The 19,231-nt window shown below is 41.2% G+C and overlaps 1 protein-coding gene across 1 annotated transcript; it reads left to right on the forward strand.

The window, feature by feature from the left end:
- Window positions 1–1,301: 1,301 nt before the first annotated feature.
- On the forward strand, window positions 1,302–18,920 carry LOC142377076 (arf-GAP with GTPase, ANK repeat and PH domain-containing protein 1-like). The gene is made up of 20 exons (XM_075460815.1): window positions 1,302–2,067; window positions 2,588–3,824; window positions 7,777–7,835; window positions 7,932–8,019; window positions 8,202–8,287; window positions 9,028–9,169; window positions 9,270–9,404; window positions 9,533–9,654; window positions 9,812–9,970; window positions 11,572–11,655; window positions 11,930–12,034; window positions 12,128–12,275; window positions 13,252–13,374; window positions 13,466–13,603; window positions 13,863–13,922; window positions 14,104–14,255; window positions 14,633–14,723; window positions 15,615–15,837; window positions 16,004–16,307; window positions 16,728–18,920. Exons 2-20 carry the CDS (start codon window positions 2,672–2,674, stop codon window positions 17,007–17,009), a joined length of 3,654 nt encoding a protein of 1,217 aa, XP_075316930.1. The 5' UTR covers window positions 1,302–2,067; window positions 2,588–2,671; the 3' UTR covers window positions 17,010–18,920.
- The last annotated feature ends 311 nt before the right edge of the window (window positions 18,921–19,231 follow it).

Raw genomic sequence — 19,231 nt, forward strand, 5'->3', positions numbered from 1 at the left:
ATGATATGAAATTATTGTCCTCCAAAGAGTGCCTCCTCCACCGAGGCCAATGCTGTACTTTTTGCAGTGTTGAAGAAACTATTATAAGCAACAAAATGTCATTGAATTTGTTTTGTTGGCCCATGTCATAAAATTTGAATTGGCAGTTTTTTCATTACCTTGTTAACAACCTTCTAAAGACAGACAAAGACCACATACCTCCTCGTAAGCTTCGCTTTAGTGGAGAAATATTAGAAAAATATGCTCTTTCCCTCTTGTCAAGTAAATAATGGTAGGAAATATTCTCTCTGATGTCTGTAAGTAGGTTATACTGACACTATCAGCTGTTGGGCTTAGCTTGGCATAAAGCATGGACCAAGGAGCTGCCTGGTCCAAAGGTAGCGAAATCCACCAGCTCTAAAGCTAAAGTACTCACCTGGACAAAAACCAAAGTGTAGTTGTAACATACTTCTCTCTCACTCTTTAATAAAAAGCCATCTTCATTTTGATCCTCCATCTTTTCCAATTTTTTTTGTTGGTAATGAACAGACATCACAGTGCCTTTTATCATCCCATCTGGCTCTCTAAGTGAATACATTATGTGTATTTCAACCCTTAAATTCAATGTTGTTTTATGTTCATTATAAAGTTAGCCATAGTGGCTGTATTTCATTGAAATACAGAAAAGTTCCCTCTGTTAGTGAGATCAAATTAAAGTTTGTCCGAACAGTAAATCTAAACGTATAAAAGATCATTTGTGTGTCATGAAAGAAATGCATATCTGTCCATCTCTCAAAAGGGTGAATCATAACAGCTCCATTTTTTTTGTGAGAGTTGACCTCCTTTCAGTTTAAGGTGTTTTAGTTGTAATCTCTTATTTTGTGGGTTAGAATTGAGGGGCTGACTTTAACTGTGTAATGATGAGAAGACTAGCTGCAAGCAAAGACAAGTCTTCTTCTTGAAGAGATTGTTTGGTGTCTACAAAATGAGGTTTTAATTGTGAGCATTTTTTGTACTTTTATTTCGTCCTATATCTCCTCTACTGCATATTTTTGCTCTCCCAAAACCACTGATTTGCACTGGTATGCACTGTTTCTCCTTATTTGCCCAACTATTCAATGTTATATCATTCAGAAGAAAGCAGGCGTTTTCCTCCTTTTACCACCTGCTTGTTCTCTGTCTTTTATTACCATTTATATGTCCACCCTGTGGATGCACACAGCTTCATTGAGAGAGAATATGTTGTCAGGGAGAGAAAGCCGGAGCTCCCTTTAAAGAGAGTGAATAGAAAGAGCTAGAGACAGAACAGATCCACCGGTAGGAGCAGAGCTGAGGTTTTTTTTCTCCCACCTCCCTCCTGTCTCTTTTGTTGTGTCGGCACAGATAAAAATCTGTTTAACGTGGGCAAGGACCACCACCGCTGGCACCTCAGAGCAAGCTGCTCACTCCCAGCCTGATTTCAGAAGCTTCATCCATCCTGTGTGGAACTGGTTGTGCGGCAGGCTAACGGCGGGGAAACGGGGAGCTGCAAGGCTCAGTGGCAGCAAGAAGAAGAGGAGGGAAAAAAAGGAGGAGGGGCTGGCTTTGGTGAGCTGGTGGGCTTCCTCTGCCTCACAGACACATTTTATTGACTTGCTAATTGGATGAGGCTCTCGGAGGAGAGGATGCAGTGACCGAGAGGAGCTGCTCTCCAGAGGAGGGATTCAGGCACAAGAAAGCATCGCTTGGCTTGCGTAAATCCGGCTACTTAATCTCATTTTCTTTCCTTTTTTTTTTTCCCGCAGACATAACAACAGATGTTTCTGAGCATCTCTCAGTGACCCTCGCACCGTGCATATAATTTTATGCATGACATTGTCGAACGGAGGCTTCTGTTGCCAGACGCTTCGTGACTGAAGTGAATGATTGCAATTTTTCCTGCTCCCTTTCACCTGTTTTCATCTTAGGCTCATCAGCTGGAGCTATTTTTTTCTCAGCCTTCTTTGATATGCCATTTGATATGGATGGTAATCTGATGGCTGGATAAATTCTTCATCAGATCAAACGCACAAGAAACTGTGAATGGATTTTCTTCAGGAGAAAATGAAGGTATGATATGAGCAAAAAGCCGAGACACATACTGTAGTAAGGTGGCATTACTTAACCTGCATTAATTCAATCCTGGTTAAAAAAAAAAACGAAGGTACTGACTGTTGCATAATTACAGGCTGAAATCTGTGGCACATACATTAATTCTGAGGAAACAAATGTCTTTTTATATATGACTGTGTGTCTGGTAGATTTGTGTTGGATGAATTAGTTAAAAAAGGAAAGCAGAGAGGGTAGGATTATGAATGAATCGGGGAAGAAACCAGTAGTAGTGGTGTGCACTGAAGAGGAATAATGGAGGCATTTTAAAAAACAGTCTAGACTTGTTTAACCACTGGGTCAGCCCCCTCAATACATTTAGGAAATTTGCATTTCCCAGTCTTGTTTCATTTTTGTAACTGACGCCAAGTTTTTACGAGGTATAAGAAATGATAATATGGGATGACTGTCAAGTCCACTAGGCTGACATCAAATAGTCGGTTTGATCTTTCTCATAGATTTTATGTTTTCTCTGCTTTAGTCTTGCCCCGTTTGCCATGACTGAGGTGTGCAGGTCTGGTGAGGTCAGAGAGCAGGTGCCACCATTCTGAGGTCTGCTGTCCCAATGAGCCAAGCAGCCAGCTCACAGAAACGCACCACCTACCTCATCTCCCTCACTCTGGTGAAGGTTGAGGCTGTGCCAGATGATGTTGCAGGGAACCAGACAGAGGCTCTTCCAGAGGGGGAAGGGAGCCCTAAGAGGGAGAAGGAAGAAGAGAGGGTGGACGTGAGCCTTGCGCCTGAGAATGCAGAAAGATCTTTATGTGTGGAAGTGGTGGAAAAAGAAAACACACAGGTGGAGGAGGAAGTGGAACAGGTGCGTGTCAAGTATGGCAGCCCCACTGAGAACCGTGCTAAGGCTGAGAGGAGAGAGATACACGCACACCAAAAAGACATTGTGTTAGTAGGTAAGAGCAAAGACACTTCCTTTGTACATCAACCTGTGAAGCAAATGGTTAAAGTTTACGGAGGAACTGCCTCTGAGGGAACCGTGCGCAGAGAGGGACCTCGCTCAGATGCTATGCGCCCCAAGACAGAGCTCTACCGGGAGCCTCCCATGTTGTTCCTGAAGGGTGAAAATGGAGCAGACTTGAACAGCCGGTCACGTTCTAGTCTGCCCTTTTCCATCCCACCACCAATCAGCCAGCACCCTGAGGTTGTAATGAGGTCACATGCAGGAGGTAACTCTGCATGCTGGAGGGAGCTCAGAGAGGCCAACACAAGCTTGTATCACTCTGCTAAGACTTTGGAACGAAGGGATAACCGTATTGGGGACCAGTCCCCCTTAATGGCAGCTACAACTATGGGGCCTTACAGGGCGTCCTGGGCTGACAGTGACGGCAGAGGCACTCTCATTCGACCCGGGGCTCCCATGAGTGGAGGATTTTCAGGCGTAATGACCCGGGACAGCCCTCAAGGGGAGAGATATAAGGCAGTTTGTGTCTCTTTACCTGCCCCTGCTGCCCCTGATGTGCCCAGGCCTAACAGAAAAGGTACAAGTCGTACCCTTGACAACAGCGACCTACACTCCCTCTCGGAGGACCTGAAGAAGGCGAAGGAGGGCCAGGGAGGAACGATCCAGCGAGCTCCTCCTCGTGATCGCAAGATGCTCAAGTTCATTAGCGGGATTTTTACCAAAAGTACAGCTGGACCTCCCAGTGTCAACACTGCAGCTCCTCTCTATCCAGCTGTGGAGAGGGGCTCGAGTGAGGAGGAAGGTAGGCCTACATCATGCCTCTGCTGCACCTGCACACAAAACTCACCATCCCCGTCGTATCCGATCATAGAGCTATTAACATCATGACTTGAGATCATTTTTTACAATCTGTGTGCTGGACATACTAAACAAAATACAGAGGACTAACTTCATCTTACGTGAAACTATTCTCCTCGAAAAGGTAGTGGGAAAATGCCATCAGATTTGTTGATTTGCTTCACACACAAGTGGTCCCATGGGTTAGAGGATAATTTAGTTTTATGTGTTTAATTAGAGCCACAAATGCATCATTTATTTTACTCTCTTTGGAGTTGGGATACCCCCCCAAAAAAAGTCCAAAGCTCTTAAAACAGATTCAATTACTCAACATTGTATCCATTTTGGACAGTTGCGGTAAATGATCCCATTTGAAATACTCATTTATAAGGTGAGCATAAATTGATTAATGCAATTTAATTACATTTGGCTTCACTGTCAATATAAATTACCTGTAGTTATTTTCGGTGGATGAAAGAGTTTGAAATGAGTGCATGTGTTAACACAGACTCGTGGTAACTGGTGATCAGTATCATTTTGGTGACGCATAAACGTTAATAACCTGAACGGACACCACAGTTTAACCTCTCAGTGTGTCTGAAACGTCATGTGTGAGGGCTTCATAATAACTTTCCTTCAGTACATTTGGTGAAGATGCATTCACGATCAGATAATCAAAATGGTCTAGGAGGTCAGGGTGGGCTTGGAGCATTTGGCTTTAAGGTTACGTAGCTTTCTATTTTTTTTTTAAAAAACATTCAGTTATTGCTGATTTATGGTATAACTAGATAAACCATTTAATGGCAACGTAGGGCTAAAATGTTTAGCCCATAACAGAAAAAAACGATGGCTAAATGTGAATACATTTGTTTGCTCATTGCTTAGGTAATTTATATATGCAAATTCCAAACATTTTTAGTTTCAAGTGATGCGTTGATTTGAAAAAGGCTATTTGAATATTTTACCTTAGGGCTTTATATTTCCTCAACTTCAAGACATTTTATTCACAGAACAATTAATTTCTCATGGCAGTAAGAGTCAGAAAATTGATGATGGAAATAATTCAGTCACAGCCCTGCATTGATCTCTAGGTTGTCCCACGAAAATGGATCTAAATGTCAAGTTAACTACCTTCCATGAAAACAGTAGCTGGCTCTGTTTGATCCTCCTCTGTGGAGAAAAGATTAGAACACCAGGTACTTGTGCGATGATTAACTGCTGCTGCAGAAAAGAAAAAAAAGCTAAAGTAGCCAAAAGATAAAACATAATGAAAGTTGAAGACAATATTTTCAAGTGTGGCCAAAATCATTCTTTATCCGAACAGAATGCCAAATCTTAATTGCTTTGGTCTTTTTCTTCATTTTCACTTATGTATTCTTTGTGTTGGATATCTGTTTGAGGACTTACTCAGACTCCAGACACTCAAACAAGCTGACTCTGGATCAGTGTTGTCAAAAACTACAGCATTCATGACAAATTCATGCTTTTCTATCGGAAACGAGGGAAACGTTGCAAGTTTATAATTTTTTAATTGTTATTGACATAATCATGACCTAAATTCATAATTTTTTACAGAAAAATTATGTTTGACACAGCGTATAGGATTGAAGTAAGCTCAGAATAATTTGTCAGGAGTAAGTGGGACATGAATAATTAAGGTTGGGGATACACAGAGCTGTGTTCATCACAGGGTGAGGGGAGAGGGATGGAGAGGGAACCTGCTACTTCCTTCTCTGCGCATGCAGTTAATCAGCATTCAAATGGAGCCTATTCATTTGTCAGTGCCACGTTGTGTTTAAATGTTTGTGGGCAGCATAGTCAAGGTCGTGCCACAATGAGCCTGTAATGATGTATATAATGTCAGCCGTCTGATGACGGATGAAAATTAATGATCGGATTTAATTCAGAAATTATTGGTCGGCAGTGACAAAATGTGACAAAGCGTCATGTGTGCACAGGTGGGCATCGTGTCTTGATGCCGCTCACACAAATTGCTGTATCCATGAGAGACCATTTATTGTATAGAGACCCAGGCTGGAGGCTTCTGGAAAATGGAGTTGCCATAGCAACAGCAAGCTGTAAGAGATGCTGTTTGGTCTTTGGTGTGACGCTCTTGATGAAGGGGATCTGAATGTGGGGATTGCCCGAAGATGGGGATGAGGGAGAGTGGCGGGGGTTTAAAGTTAGAATCTGTGTCCCCAGACAGAGACAGGCTGACACCGCTGCTCCGCCCAGCACAACATGACCCAGCAGCTTTGCAGTGTGTCCACGTAAATTGTGTCTTTGTCATTGTCTCTGGTGGTAAATGGTTACCGCATTGATGTAAATCTGTAAGCTCTTTCGTACTGTAGCTCAGACTGCATATTGGTCATCTTCAGCGTCGTATTTGCAGATGTTTATGGTGTAGGTTATGGCTCTGTCTGAGCACGTATGTTTTATTGAATGTTCATTCACACACGTATCTTTGCTGAAGCTTTGCTGAGCTAAGACACTCAAATGTTAATACCGGTTTAGTGCACCTCCTCTACAAAGATATAGTTAGCCTGTCATTTTTTGTAGAACATAGATTGATTCAGCTAGGTTCTCTAACATACAATACAATACTTAAGTGAGTACATCTTACACAATCATATCACTTTTCAGTGTTATTTCTAAGTTGTTAAATAAAACATTTCCTTTTAGGAACAATCAAAAACAAATTCCACAGATGGGAATGTTTTGAAAGTACAGGCTCCAAAAAAGACATTCATAGTGATCACTGATGCCCAAGCTGGAAAAATTGCAGTCACTCAAACTGAATTAGTTACATTTGGGATTTGTCTAAAATCTAACTCCATGAACACTCCATGTAAAATGTGACCTGTGAACAATAGAACTTTCCTAGTTCTTGCATTGTGGCTCCACAAGGAAATGACTCGCCAAAACAGCTACAAACTCTGATGGTTGGACAGTAGGTTACAGGAAGATCAGTGGCCAACAGAAACGAGTGGTAATGTGGGCAGCAGTCGCCTTCCAATCGGAAGGTCAGTGGGTTGACTCCTAGCTTTGTCAGAGGAGTAATATTCCAGCATGATAACAATCTGAAGCGCGCAGGAGTTTTATAAGGACAAAAAGGTTATATCTTGTTGACTGACTCCAATCTACTAGAACACCTTGGAGGCATTCAAATTCGGGAATGGTAGAGAAAAACAACCCTGCAAGGAACAACTGGAAGAACAGCGAGGGCAAGTCATAATGTGTGTCTGGGTAGCTGAGTTTCAACAAATCAGAACCAATAAAGAGAGTAATGTAAATAACTCCATAAAAACAGTTTTACATTCACTTTTAAGAAGTCTTTTCTTCTCCTTGACAACAGAGGGTATATCTGTATTTTTACCCTTTATTTAAAGACATTGTCACTCCCACACCCTGAAACTACTGAGGATTATGCCGCCGTAATGTCATGGACAAGTCTTTCATATCTTTGAGGAAAAATGTTACTGCTGAATATGATGATAAGTGAGTCGTGATTTATATTTCTGCAGAGTTTAGAGACAAAAATATGTCCATGACCTCAGAATTGAATTAAAGAACAAGCGACAGAGTAATAAAATAATAATAACAATAATAAATTTGAACAATTGTCATCGTGCAGTAACTCCTTTGCTATGACTCACTATGATAAACTCAAATTCCCCTTGGCCCAAGGAAGAACTTATTAGAGGGTAAATGGTCATTTTTCTGCCACAGTCATTCTAAATAGAAATTTCTTCCCAGTCGGTTTAGAAGATTAGCCTCATCCATAAGAGACTGTTTATTGAGGCCGTGGCTGAAGCAAAGAAACAAAAAGTTGTGGGCTTCTTTTCTCGTTTCTTTTATTTCTTTTATCTGTGAATCCACCCCTCCCTTTTTCTTCTAATGCTAATGCTTTTCATCAGCTCCATGCACCAGCAGTCAAGAGTGGACAATGAGTCAAACAGTCCAAGAACTTCACCTGGTAAGCACGAAGACCTACAGAAACCTTAACAAATCTCTAGGTTTGATTTGATAGTAAGTAAATGTTCTCTCTGTCTGCGTTTGTGGTTCTTTTTAGGGTGTTTTGGGAGGTCTGTGCAGTGGGAAGTCTGCTCTTGTCCACAGACACTTAACAGGAAGTTACCTGCCACTGGAGAACGCAGAGGGTTAGTTTTGCATCTCTTCATTATCTACAACTTCTATGTCAGATGTTTTAATTTTTCATGCAAACTACATTGTATGTAGATGATCCAGGGCAGTGCTATTATCGATTTCGCTAGCAATTTTCCTGTTGCAGCAAGTCAAAATGTTTGAAAAGACAACTCTTGTGATTGAAAATGATCACCAGGACGGCAGTACATTAAGGACGTGCTGGTGGATGGACAGAGCCACCTGCTGATAATCAGAGAAGAGACAGAACTTCCAGGGGCTCAGGTGGGTTTGAAACCGACCTTAAAGGATAAGACCGGTTTTTTGACATTGGGCCCTTGATTTCACATTATAACATGATGTTCTACTCACCCCTGCTTGTTGTTGGTCATTTGGAGCTGTTCCGAAGATATTCGCGAGGCGTCTGGCTGCTCTCTTGAGATATTCGGCCATGAAACGGTTTCCTATGGGCAAGCTTATACAGGCACAAACAATGCTGTTTATAATTTATTAATTACTGTACACTAGCACTGATAACGTGGAGGTGCGTCGCTTACTTAAAAAAATCCGGGTTACTAATTTTGAATTTTAGCCGAATGAATAAATAGGCAGCAGGTCTGTGGGCTGTCTGGTAGTAGCACGACGAGGACGTCAGTAACACCCACTTTACGACAAAAAAATCAAAATTACAATAACCCGGATTTTTTTAAGTAAGCGACGCACCTCCACGTTATCAGTGCTAGTGTACAGTAATTAATAAATTATAAACAGCATAGTTTGTGCCTGTATAAGCTTGCCCATAGGAAACCGTTTCATGGCCGAATATCTCAAGAGAGCAGCCAGACGCCTCGCGAATATCTTCGGAACAGCTCCAAATGACCAACAACAAGCAGGGGTGAGTAGAACATCATGCTATAATGTGAAATCAAGGGCCCAATGTCAAAAAACCGGTCTTATCCTTTAACCTGTGAATGTGAACAGTCTTTTATTGTAAATTCTGACCGCTATTTCACCCTTTCCTTTAGTTTTCAAACTGGGTGGATGCTGTCATCTTGGTCTTTAGTCTGGAAAACGAGGCCAGCTTCCAGGAAGTTTACAAAATCTACCACCAACTCGCTATGCATCGGCCTATCACTGAGATACCTTTCATAGTCGTTGGCACTCAGGGTAAAACTCTTACACTAAACATGGTCTTCGGTTCCAATGCTTGCGTACACAAACTCTTACTGTAGGTAAGCAATTTCTGCTTCTTTTTCTTTTTCCCCAGATAAGATCAGCAGCACCAACCCAAGGGTAATAGATGACGCCAAGGCCAGACAGCTCTGCTCAGATGTCCGGCGCTGCACTTACTATGAAACCTGTGCGACGTACGGCCTCAATGTGAACAGAGTTTTCAATGATGGTTCGTGTCCCTGTCGAAGCCATACGACAAAATGAAGGATCGTATTGCAGAGGATGCACACATCTGAATACTGTGTGTTTTTTTTAAGATCTCATGCTTTATTTATTTGTTCGGTATTGTCTCCACAGCTGCTCAGAAGATCATGGCAGCCAAGAAGCAAGCTGCTTTACTGGCTTCTTGTAAATCTCTTCCTAACTCTCCCAGTCACTCTGGAGGCTCCACGCCAGTGTCCGGCATCTTTCCAGGACAGGTAAAACTTACAGACCGTTGGTTGTAAGCTGTCTGTTGTAACATTTATCCTCTGCTACAGAGTGTATTTTGTTGTGTCAAACTTATTTCGTCCTTGTGCTCACTTATCACATCATCCTCTCCCTCCCCCTTCTGCTCTGTCTCTTTCCACTCTGTAGGCAAGTAACGGGGGTCAGAGCAGTGATTATTCTTCTTCACTTCCATCCACTCCTGTGATCAGTCATAAAGAGATTGGCAGAACACTAAGAGGGGAGAAAGCAGACAGTGCTGCCCCTGGATCCGTCCGCAGTGTTCGAAGGCGCACGCCTAGATTTGCTGTAAGTTTAGTACAAACTCCAGCACTAATGCCTTCTTACTTAATGAAGGGATAGTTACTTCTTCTGCCATTATCACCTAACATGTCCTGACGTTTTCATGCTTAAGAACTAAGCTGTGAATATTTTATGCTTATATTTGCATTATATTAGCCATGCGTGTTGACCTAAATATAAATATCCTTGTCATTTACTCTTAATCACAGCAGCTGTACTGTTTTTCTGACATAGCCAAAAAAAGCATGGTATGTGAAATCAACCATCAAAACGATACAACGATGCACGATGATATGGATATATGCTTCATAGAAGGGCTTTATTTGTTTAAGCAACACACATGTGTACCTTATAAAAGAAGATGAAGAAGAATATGTAAAATGTACAGTATAATGAATGAGTCAGTGGCTGTGGCCCATGTTTGTTTTTCAGGTAATCATTAACTTGGTTCTTTATCCATCAATTGGTGTTAAAACTTGGTGGGTTCATCAGCTTATTTCCTGAAGTCATTTATATCTCTGCCCCTGAAAACAGCTCGACTCTCTGATTCGCATTCATTCTAACTCATATTTGTGTCCACCGAAAGAATTCAAGTCTAATATTCAGTTCTGTTTTGTTCTGTGCCTGTTGCTCTGTTAAACATCTGTCCTTTTGCTTCTAAATGCAACATGTGCTTACATGTTACATGATCATTTTGTCAGAATGCCCTGTCAGGCTGGGGTTGTAGCATAGCAGTGAATTTATCAGATATTTCTTTACTGGAAAATGTAAAGAAAGAGTTGTTGACAAACCTTTGGAAAAATAAAAGTGCAGCAGAGACGGGATAGTATTTCAAATCTTCTCTAGACATCTCTAGAAATCTCATGAATGCATTGGGGTGTTGTCTTTATACATCTGTCAACATCTGAACTGACGGCGTCACATGTGGACGGGTGTACTCACCCTGAAAACAACATGGATTGAATCTCTCAGCCAACAGTTCAGCATCTGGAATGCGAAGACCCTTTTTCTCAATAAAATGTTCAGAATTACACCTTGTTTAGTTAACAAGTCCTGCTATCCTTTCTCCTTTACTCTTATCACTCTATCTTAAGTCTCTGTTTGCCCATAGTGTCTAAAAGCCATTTACAGAGGCGTCAAGATCGGGAATATCTTCCTGCAGCCATGTGTCTGCTTTCATGATATTTCTGCTGTATCTTCATCATTGCTTCAGGCTTGTCCATGTTATTTGATGTCATATTCCCCATGATAATCGCAGGAAGTAATGGTTTAAACTCTCCCTTTGTTTGGCTCTTGCCATTCATCTGTCACGTCTCCTCTTTAACTCATCGGGATTTCGAATCTTATTGCTGGCATTAGTAGATTGTGGAAAGCTCCAAAAATGTGTAATGTATTTTCAATGTAAAAAAAAAACAGTAGGTGAGTAAGTAGGAAATATCATAAAGATACAAAGAAAGACCCTACACGACAGTAGCTACAGGCTACCACTAGTGTGGTGCCAGTCTTAAATTATGATCAACATTGATTACAATGATAAGTGAAAATCTTAACAAATTGCCTCATTCTGACCTCTGATGCAGCAACTGCGCTCCTTTCCTTTCCTCTAGGGTCGGAGAGGCAGTGACTCCAACAGAAGGAGTGCAGACTATAAGGGGGATTTTGGCAGTGGACGCTACATTCCCATCAAGCAGGTAGGACACAGATTTGCACTTGATACAGAAACAGATATGATGTCTCTGATTAATATCAGTCGAAGACATTGCACCAACACTCAAACACTCAAAATGTGTAAAGCCAGTTTCATCATGTGGAGTGATGAAGTGCTGCGATCACCCATACCGGCCTGATGAATAGATGGTGGGTGTATTTGGCAGCCGGCAGTCATTATGATACAGAAATGTGTGAAAGGAACGCACGAGCCGTGAGCAATGAATTCTCACTGTTCAATTTCCTTACCCCCGTCAGGGCATCCTGCTGAAGCGCAGTGGGAACTCGCTTAACAAAGAGTGGAAGAAGAAGTATGTCACACTGTCCAACGACGGCATACTGTCCTATCACTCCAGTGTCAATGTGAGTCGGTGTGTTGACACGGTGCTGTGAAGCATTATGCTGCTGAAAGCATGACTGATGTTTGATGGCAGTGGCTGATGTTTGGTTTGGCAGGAGTATATGCTGAATACCCCGGGGAAAGAGATGGACCTGCTGAGAGTGACGGTAAAGGTACCGGGAAAGCGACCGCCCCGTGCTGTGCCCACGTGTGGCCCCCCAGCAGGGCTCAATGGGCGGGTTAAAGATGTTCTGGGACCTGAGGGTAAAGACTGCACCGCACACCAAGTCATGATGTGAAAAATTCTACTTTTAGCTGCCTCATGAAATACACCCATACGGTAGCTAAAACAATCCCTTTACATTATTATAAATCTACATAAAAGTAATAATAACAATAATAATAATAATAATAAGAAGAAGAAGAATATAATTTTCTTACTATTTTGAAATAAATCTCACATAAATAAATGCTATTCCACTGGGAAAAAAAAAGCTTAAGCTACAGTGTTTTGGTCCGAGCTCTGCAAGAGAGAATAGAACACATAAAAGTCAAGTTATATAACCGATATTTTTCAGCAGTTTATCAAAGCAAATCAAATAATCTTTGTATATCAGCCTGTTCTTCGCCAAATCTACTGAGCAACACAGAAAGTGCACTTGTTAAGCTTGGGACGCTCTGATGAGGGGTGATCACTGACAGTTCTGTTGGTTATTTTCAATTTTACACTATTACTTCATAATTACGTCACAAGACCATGTCACAAGGGCTCTTTCTATACAAGCTCTAGCACAAAAACTTTCATCTCCATGCACAAAATGTAATAAATGGGCGTCATCTGTGTGTCACAGACAGCAACATCTGAAAACAGCTGTCCCACTGCGATAGACAAACACTTCCATGTGCTTTTGGTTTTGGTGGTAGGCCGAGAGAGCTGCTCAACCTTGTTAACGTCGACATACTCATTCATCACCTCCATCTGTTTTTAAGTCACCTCCGCTTACTTACAATACCATAAAATCTTCAGACTTTCAGCTCAAAATCAAAAACAGTGTCATAAAAAAAAAAAACATTATTAATTTACTAGACAGAGCAAAATGATCAACAAATTAACCAAAAGTATCGAAACTAAATGTTGCTGCCAACCTCAAACACATATCAGCTGTTTCATAAATACTTTTATACTTAATGCACGGCTTAATCATCACATTTACGGTTGCTTTCACATCTGTTGTCACAGTGGGTGCAACTAACCTGCTCCAAGTGGAGGAGATGGAAGGCCTGGGGAGCGCGTTGTTTCTGAGGAGTAACATAGGTGGGCAGCGATGTCCTTCTACACTGTCTAATCATGCTCAAGGTGTCGGTGAGTAGGCTGAAAGAAGATTTTTATTTAGATATTCAGCTTATAGCATCTAAGGTAACTTGATAGATTTCCCCCTTGCTCTGGTTGCTAGATTCTGCAGTTGAGGGAGTCTCCAGCTCTTCTTCTACCAAAGATGTGGGTTCTGCCTCCCCATTGACAGACAGGAAGAAGAACCGCAGAAAGAAGAGCATGAATCAGAAAGGAGATGCAACCATGGGCCAAGCAGATGGTACAGTTCACAGTGAAAAACTTCAAATATATGTCAATGAACAGCATTCGCTCTGTTCCTTGTAATCAAAGCAATGATCACATTCCTCTACTTGTAGTCTAATTTGACATTATAGATTTTCAAAGAATCAATAATTGATAGCGTGACAATAGATTGAAATATTTAACATGTACATTGTGTTATGTAACATATATAAAACATTAATCTTTTCCTCTCCTCCTCTCTTTGTCGTTCCACTTCTTTCTTCTTTCTCATGCAGCCAAGCGCAAAATGTGGAAACTCAAAAGTTTCGGTAGCTTAAGAAACGTAAGCAAGACAGGTAATGTCAGACTGTGTTTTCACATAGCTTCAATAATGCCTTTCAAACTCTGAGCGAGCCTCTGTGCATGCCAAAGTGTCCGACTGTGTTTCTGTCACATTAGATGAAAGGTTTCTGCACAACAGTTCAGGAGGTCAAAGTAACATGTGCTGAAAAATCTGTTTGTGTGGTCCTATGTCAGATGAGGACAATTTTGACTTCCTCGTCGTGTCAAGTACCGGCCAGACGTGGCACTTTGAAGCCCAGAGTGTGGAGGAGAGGGACTCCTGGGTCCAAGCCATCGAGAGCCAGATCCTGGCCAGCCTGCAGCTGTGTGAGAGCAACAAACACAAGGCAAGAACCAGCAGAACATATGAGTCGTGATATGGTTATTTATCTGTTTATATTATTTATTTTTGTTTGTTTGTTTTACAGTCAAAATCAAATGATAAAACATTAGTTTAACTTTTCTTTTTTTTGTCATTGTTTAACACATTACAGGCTCTGTTTGTTTCTGGGTTATTTCTAGTTATATGTGATTATTCTTTTTCTTTTTTTAAGTTTAAAGCTGGGCTTTTAGGCAGTTTTATAAATTGTCAGTATGATAATATGAGCCAATCTTAACCAACTTTTTCCAGAACTGTAAATAACCATACGAAATATCAGCAGTAATTTGGAGAAGTTTGCTGGTAGTTGGTTTCTTGTAACCATTTAACGGGGGTTTATCACAGGATCGCAAGAACAGTCAGAGCGAAGCTGTGGTGCTGCAGGCCATACGCAACGCAAAGGGGAACAACTTCTGTGTAGACTGCGATGCTCCAAGTTAGTGACACACTTTTACAGTTTCACTCAATAACCACATTGCATGAGTCTTCCTGCTGTTAAATAAAACCTATGTTCACTGTAGCTTCCTCTCAACTTTTATAGTGTTTTTTTAGTTATGTTGAGGAGTGAATAACATGCAGAACTCTGTGCATAATATCACTGGAGCAAAGGGATGTGATTCTCTCTAAATGTCTGAATAGAGCTTTTGACATCTTGTGGTAAAAGTGTTTTTAAAATGTACATTAAAGTTTAAAACATTGACAATGTCCTGCTTTAGAATTTTAAAGAAGGTGATCTGGATTTTGCTCTTTTTTCCCATGTTCCACCTCACCTACAAGCTTCATGAAACTTGTCATGGTGGTATATGCATGATCTTGCAAAAAAACTAGCTCAAGATCACAAACTGACATCCAACAGTATAGTTACGACGTAACGAATGTTGTCAACTCACCTTGATCGGACAAAATTAGACAAACAGACATTTTACATGGTAATGTAACAAGAATCTCAAAAATAATCATTGTTCTTTTTTTACGTGTGTTTTAAGTATATTTTTTTACATGCTTTGGAAAAAGACGTGCTCTTTCTCTCTGTATTATAAGGCTACATGAAGTCTGATAACTTATTCAGATTAAACTGATTACTTAAACTCACATCTTAATTCAGTCTTTGGAATGACTTATTTACTTTTACAAGGATAATATCTAGCAAAGAAATTGCTGGAATTAGAAACTAAATGAGTCCACAAACATGCAGGGTTAAAAGGCAAATGAATGGTGTAGGGAATTCAGTAAGCAAAAGTTCCAAAGATTTTATTTGATTTAGATTTAGTTCAGTTTCAAACGAGTTGTCAGCCTAATTAAACGTTTGTACCATTTTTTCTCCAAGATCCAACATGGGCCAGTCTGAACCTGGGAGCTCTTATATGCATCGAGTGTTCTGGGATTCACAGGAACTTGGGAACCCACCTGTCACGGGTTCGCTCACTGGCCCTCGATGATCTTCCCCGAGAACTCACGTTGGTTCTCAGTGCCATCGGCAACCACATGGTCAACAGTACATGGGAGGCGCGCACAATGGGCCACCGTAAACCAGCCCCTGATGCCACACGGTAAATGACTCACTGCTTCAAAATCAACACACTGTTAGAGCTGAATTTTTCACTCTGAACTTTTCCCACATATGCAGCAGCAGTCGACAAATTTGGAAATGGAAGTGCTCATTGTGATTCTGCATAAGATTATTCAGCTTTTCCCTGTTTTCCTGTGCTTGTCTAGAGAGGAGCGGGAGTCTTGGATCAGAGCCAAGTACGAGCAGAAACTGTTTGTGGCGCCGTTCCCTCCTCCCACCCCCAGCGATGGCCCAGACATCACTTTATCCGGCCGTCTTCTGTTGGCAGTGATGGAGCGCAATTTGCCCAAGCTGCTGCTCCTTTTGGCCCACTGCACGAAGGAGGACATTAATGCCCCTCTCAGCCTGTCGCTCTCCTCCAGGTCGCTCTTAGCGTTGCGGCTGCCTGGCTCTGCCCTGCACGCTGCCTGTCAACAAGCTGATGTGGTGATGACGCAGCTTCTTGTTTGGGTGTGTTTTTCTCTCCTTCTTATCTATTATATCAATGAAACCTTCGAGCATGTGATCTAATTCCTATCACCAAATAATTACATTGCATAGGAACAGACATAATGTTTCAGTGGAGTTATCAACAAAGTGGTCAATTACTCTAAAATTGTTCATCACAGCAAATGTCATGTTGCATTATGCAAAAATTTCTGAATGATGACTTGCAAGTAATCAGATTAAAAAAGATGACTCAGCAGACAACCGAAGGTGACCTGCATATGTAAAAAGCCATAAAGCTCACTAAATGATATCTTCTTGAGATCATTTATGATGGCCCTGTCAGGTCAATGTTGACCTTAATTCCACATGATAAATCTTCGTTAAAGTGAGAAGTATCTAATAATTAATCCGTCTCGTTATGCTCTGTGTTTCTGTCTTCAGTATGGCTGTGATGTCCGGTATCGGGACGCTCAGGGGCAAACAGCTTTGGCTCTGGCTCAAAATGCCGGCAGCCAGGAGTGTGTTGACATCCTTCTGCAGCACGGATGCCCGAATGAAGCGGCCCCCTCTGTCGCCACGACGTCCGGTTTCGCATCGGCTGCCACATCCAGCTTCCCAGTTGCCATGACACCAAGTCTGACAGTTGCCACGACACTTAAAATCTCAAACAAGAGCAGCAGCGCCAACTTGAGCTACAGCACCTCCAGAAGAGCAGTATCATAATCTCAATGTGATGTGGCATAATGTGTGCGTGTATGTGAGCTTGTTGCTTTGCCCTCATAGTGTCCTGTTCATGCAGACAGGCGAGTCGGACATATTGACAGATGTTGCATTCCTGGAGCCAAATGGGGTTTTAGAGGTCCATGTTTCAGGGATGAGAATTGGTGAGCATGCAGCGCTAGAATGATCTCACCAAAACAATAGCAGAAGTTTTCCCACCTACACAACATCTGTGTATTCAGATTTAATAGGAATGTACTGAGCAGTTTCAGAGTCATATCTCATCATGCAGTCAATAATCAATTTTGTTCTCCACTCAATTAAGAACGGGAACTCCGCCCGTAGCCTCAAACATCTTATCTAAGCAGCTAAAGCCCAGAAGTAAAAAAAACTGCAATAAGTTTATTTTTTGATGGAGGGATGTATTGAATTCTAAACATTAAACATGGCAGCAGTTATTAATTCTGACACTGAATGTGAGTTTTAAATTCACTGGTCACTCCGCGCATAAATTATGTTTTTGTGTAAGTCGATGTGAAAAACGTTAGTGACTGGAAAGGGAAGGGTACTTTAGGGGATGAAATAACTGTATAAAACAAAAAAAACACATTGAGAAAAGGCTAAGATTCTAAAAATTTAAAAGTGCTTAATTTCCCAGTTTGTCAATGTACGATTTGTACAGTTTGTCCTGTGTATAAAACTCAAAGTTTTACTCGTTGCTGTTCAGAGATTTACTGTACAGAGTTTTGGTTCTGTTCTCCTTTGATAAGCACCTGATTATCTGAGATTTTTATGTTTGTTTGTAACAGTGTGTCTGACATAAATACTGTATAGGATGTGCGCATTATGATGCCAGCATTAGCGTATTATTAAGGCGAGTGTAATACTTGACATGTAAATGAAGAAGTGAAATGACTTGATTTTGACTGAATGTAGACAAAAACAGATGAGTTCATTATTTCAAATACTAACATGTTTTCCAGATGATGCAGTTTTCAACTAATATTATTCCTGATGTGACTAAAAGAAATTAAAAGTATGTTTTGACTGCTGAAAGCTTCTCATCTATAAAACCTGGTCTCCAAATGGCTCAATGGTATTTCTAAGTGTCTGAAAATAGAAATGCAACAGAAGAATGTTTCCCGAATTTGAGTTTTTAAAAACAATCCTCTTGCAGTACTGTATGTATCTTTGTGTTGACCTAAAGCTGACTTGTTCTGTGATGTGATGCACATCTCTTTCCTTTTCTTTCACTTATGCCATGACTCACAGAGCATCAGAGGTTGCTGCCCATGCTACAGTGTTTTGTTTAGGGTTTTTAAATTTGTGTGATTTTATTGACTTATTTTCACTCTCTCATGAACTGTAGACTTGACTCCTGTTAGGCCACCAGAAACGTTGCATTACATAGACTGGTGTTCAGAGGGTTTTGTGGGAGATGCAGTGATTCAATAAACAGCAGCCATCGTTCTGCGCTCAACCAGTATTTAAACATGAGTCCCTCTGGAACAAACCGGCTCTTATTAAAAGCCTCTGCTGCCTCCGACCTACTTCTTTTTAGGTTGATGTAATGGATTCATTTATAAACCATATTACCCTCTCTGAGGTGGTTTGGGTTTCTCATAAACCAGAGACAACAGTAACACAGTATGCCAAGCAGGAGATTATCATTTTTATTTTTTTCAATAACTGTAGATGTTTTTGCTGAAGATTATGACTGAAACACAGGTTGTTGCCACTGTAAAGGTGCAATATTATATAGATGGGTAGAATCATTAAGGAAAAAGCAACTGTGAAGTCAGTCAAGTGTGACCATGTGCTGCCAGATCAAGTCTCTGCAACTCTTTTGCTGTGACCGAACACGTTCCTCCGAATGATATTCCCTCATTTGGTGATTTGATGGTGGCGATAAAAAGCGTTGTCTAATGTATTGATTAAAAATCTCTCTTGTTCAGCAGGGCTGAGTTCTGGTCACTTTGAAGGTCAAAGCATTTGATACACATTAAACTGTTCGGTTACCGCTTACGATCAATAGATGGAGGCATGGTGACCCGGGAAAGGCTGCTTCTGTCAACATCCATCTATAAATGTTTGATCGTAGAATAAAGGTGATCACTCACAACGCCGCACATGCCCTGATATGGAGGACATGACAAAGGAGGATTCAGCTCATTGTAACATATCACTTGTTCCCACATCTCTGCCCCATCTCGGTACATCGCTGC

This window comes from Odontesthes bonariensis, chromosome 3, assembly GCF_027942865.1.
Source record: "Odontesthes bonariensis isolate fOdoBon6 chromosome 3, fOdoBon6.hap1, whole genome shotgun sequence".
Lineage (NCBI taxonomy): Eukaryota > Metazoa > Chordata > Actinopteri > Atheriniformes > Atherinopsidae > Odontesthes > Odontesthes bonariensis.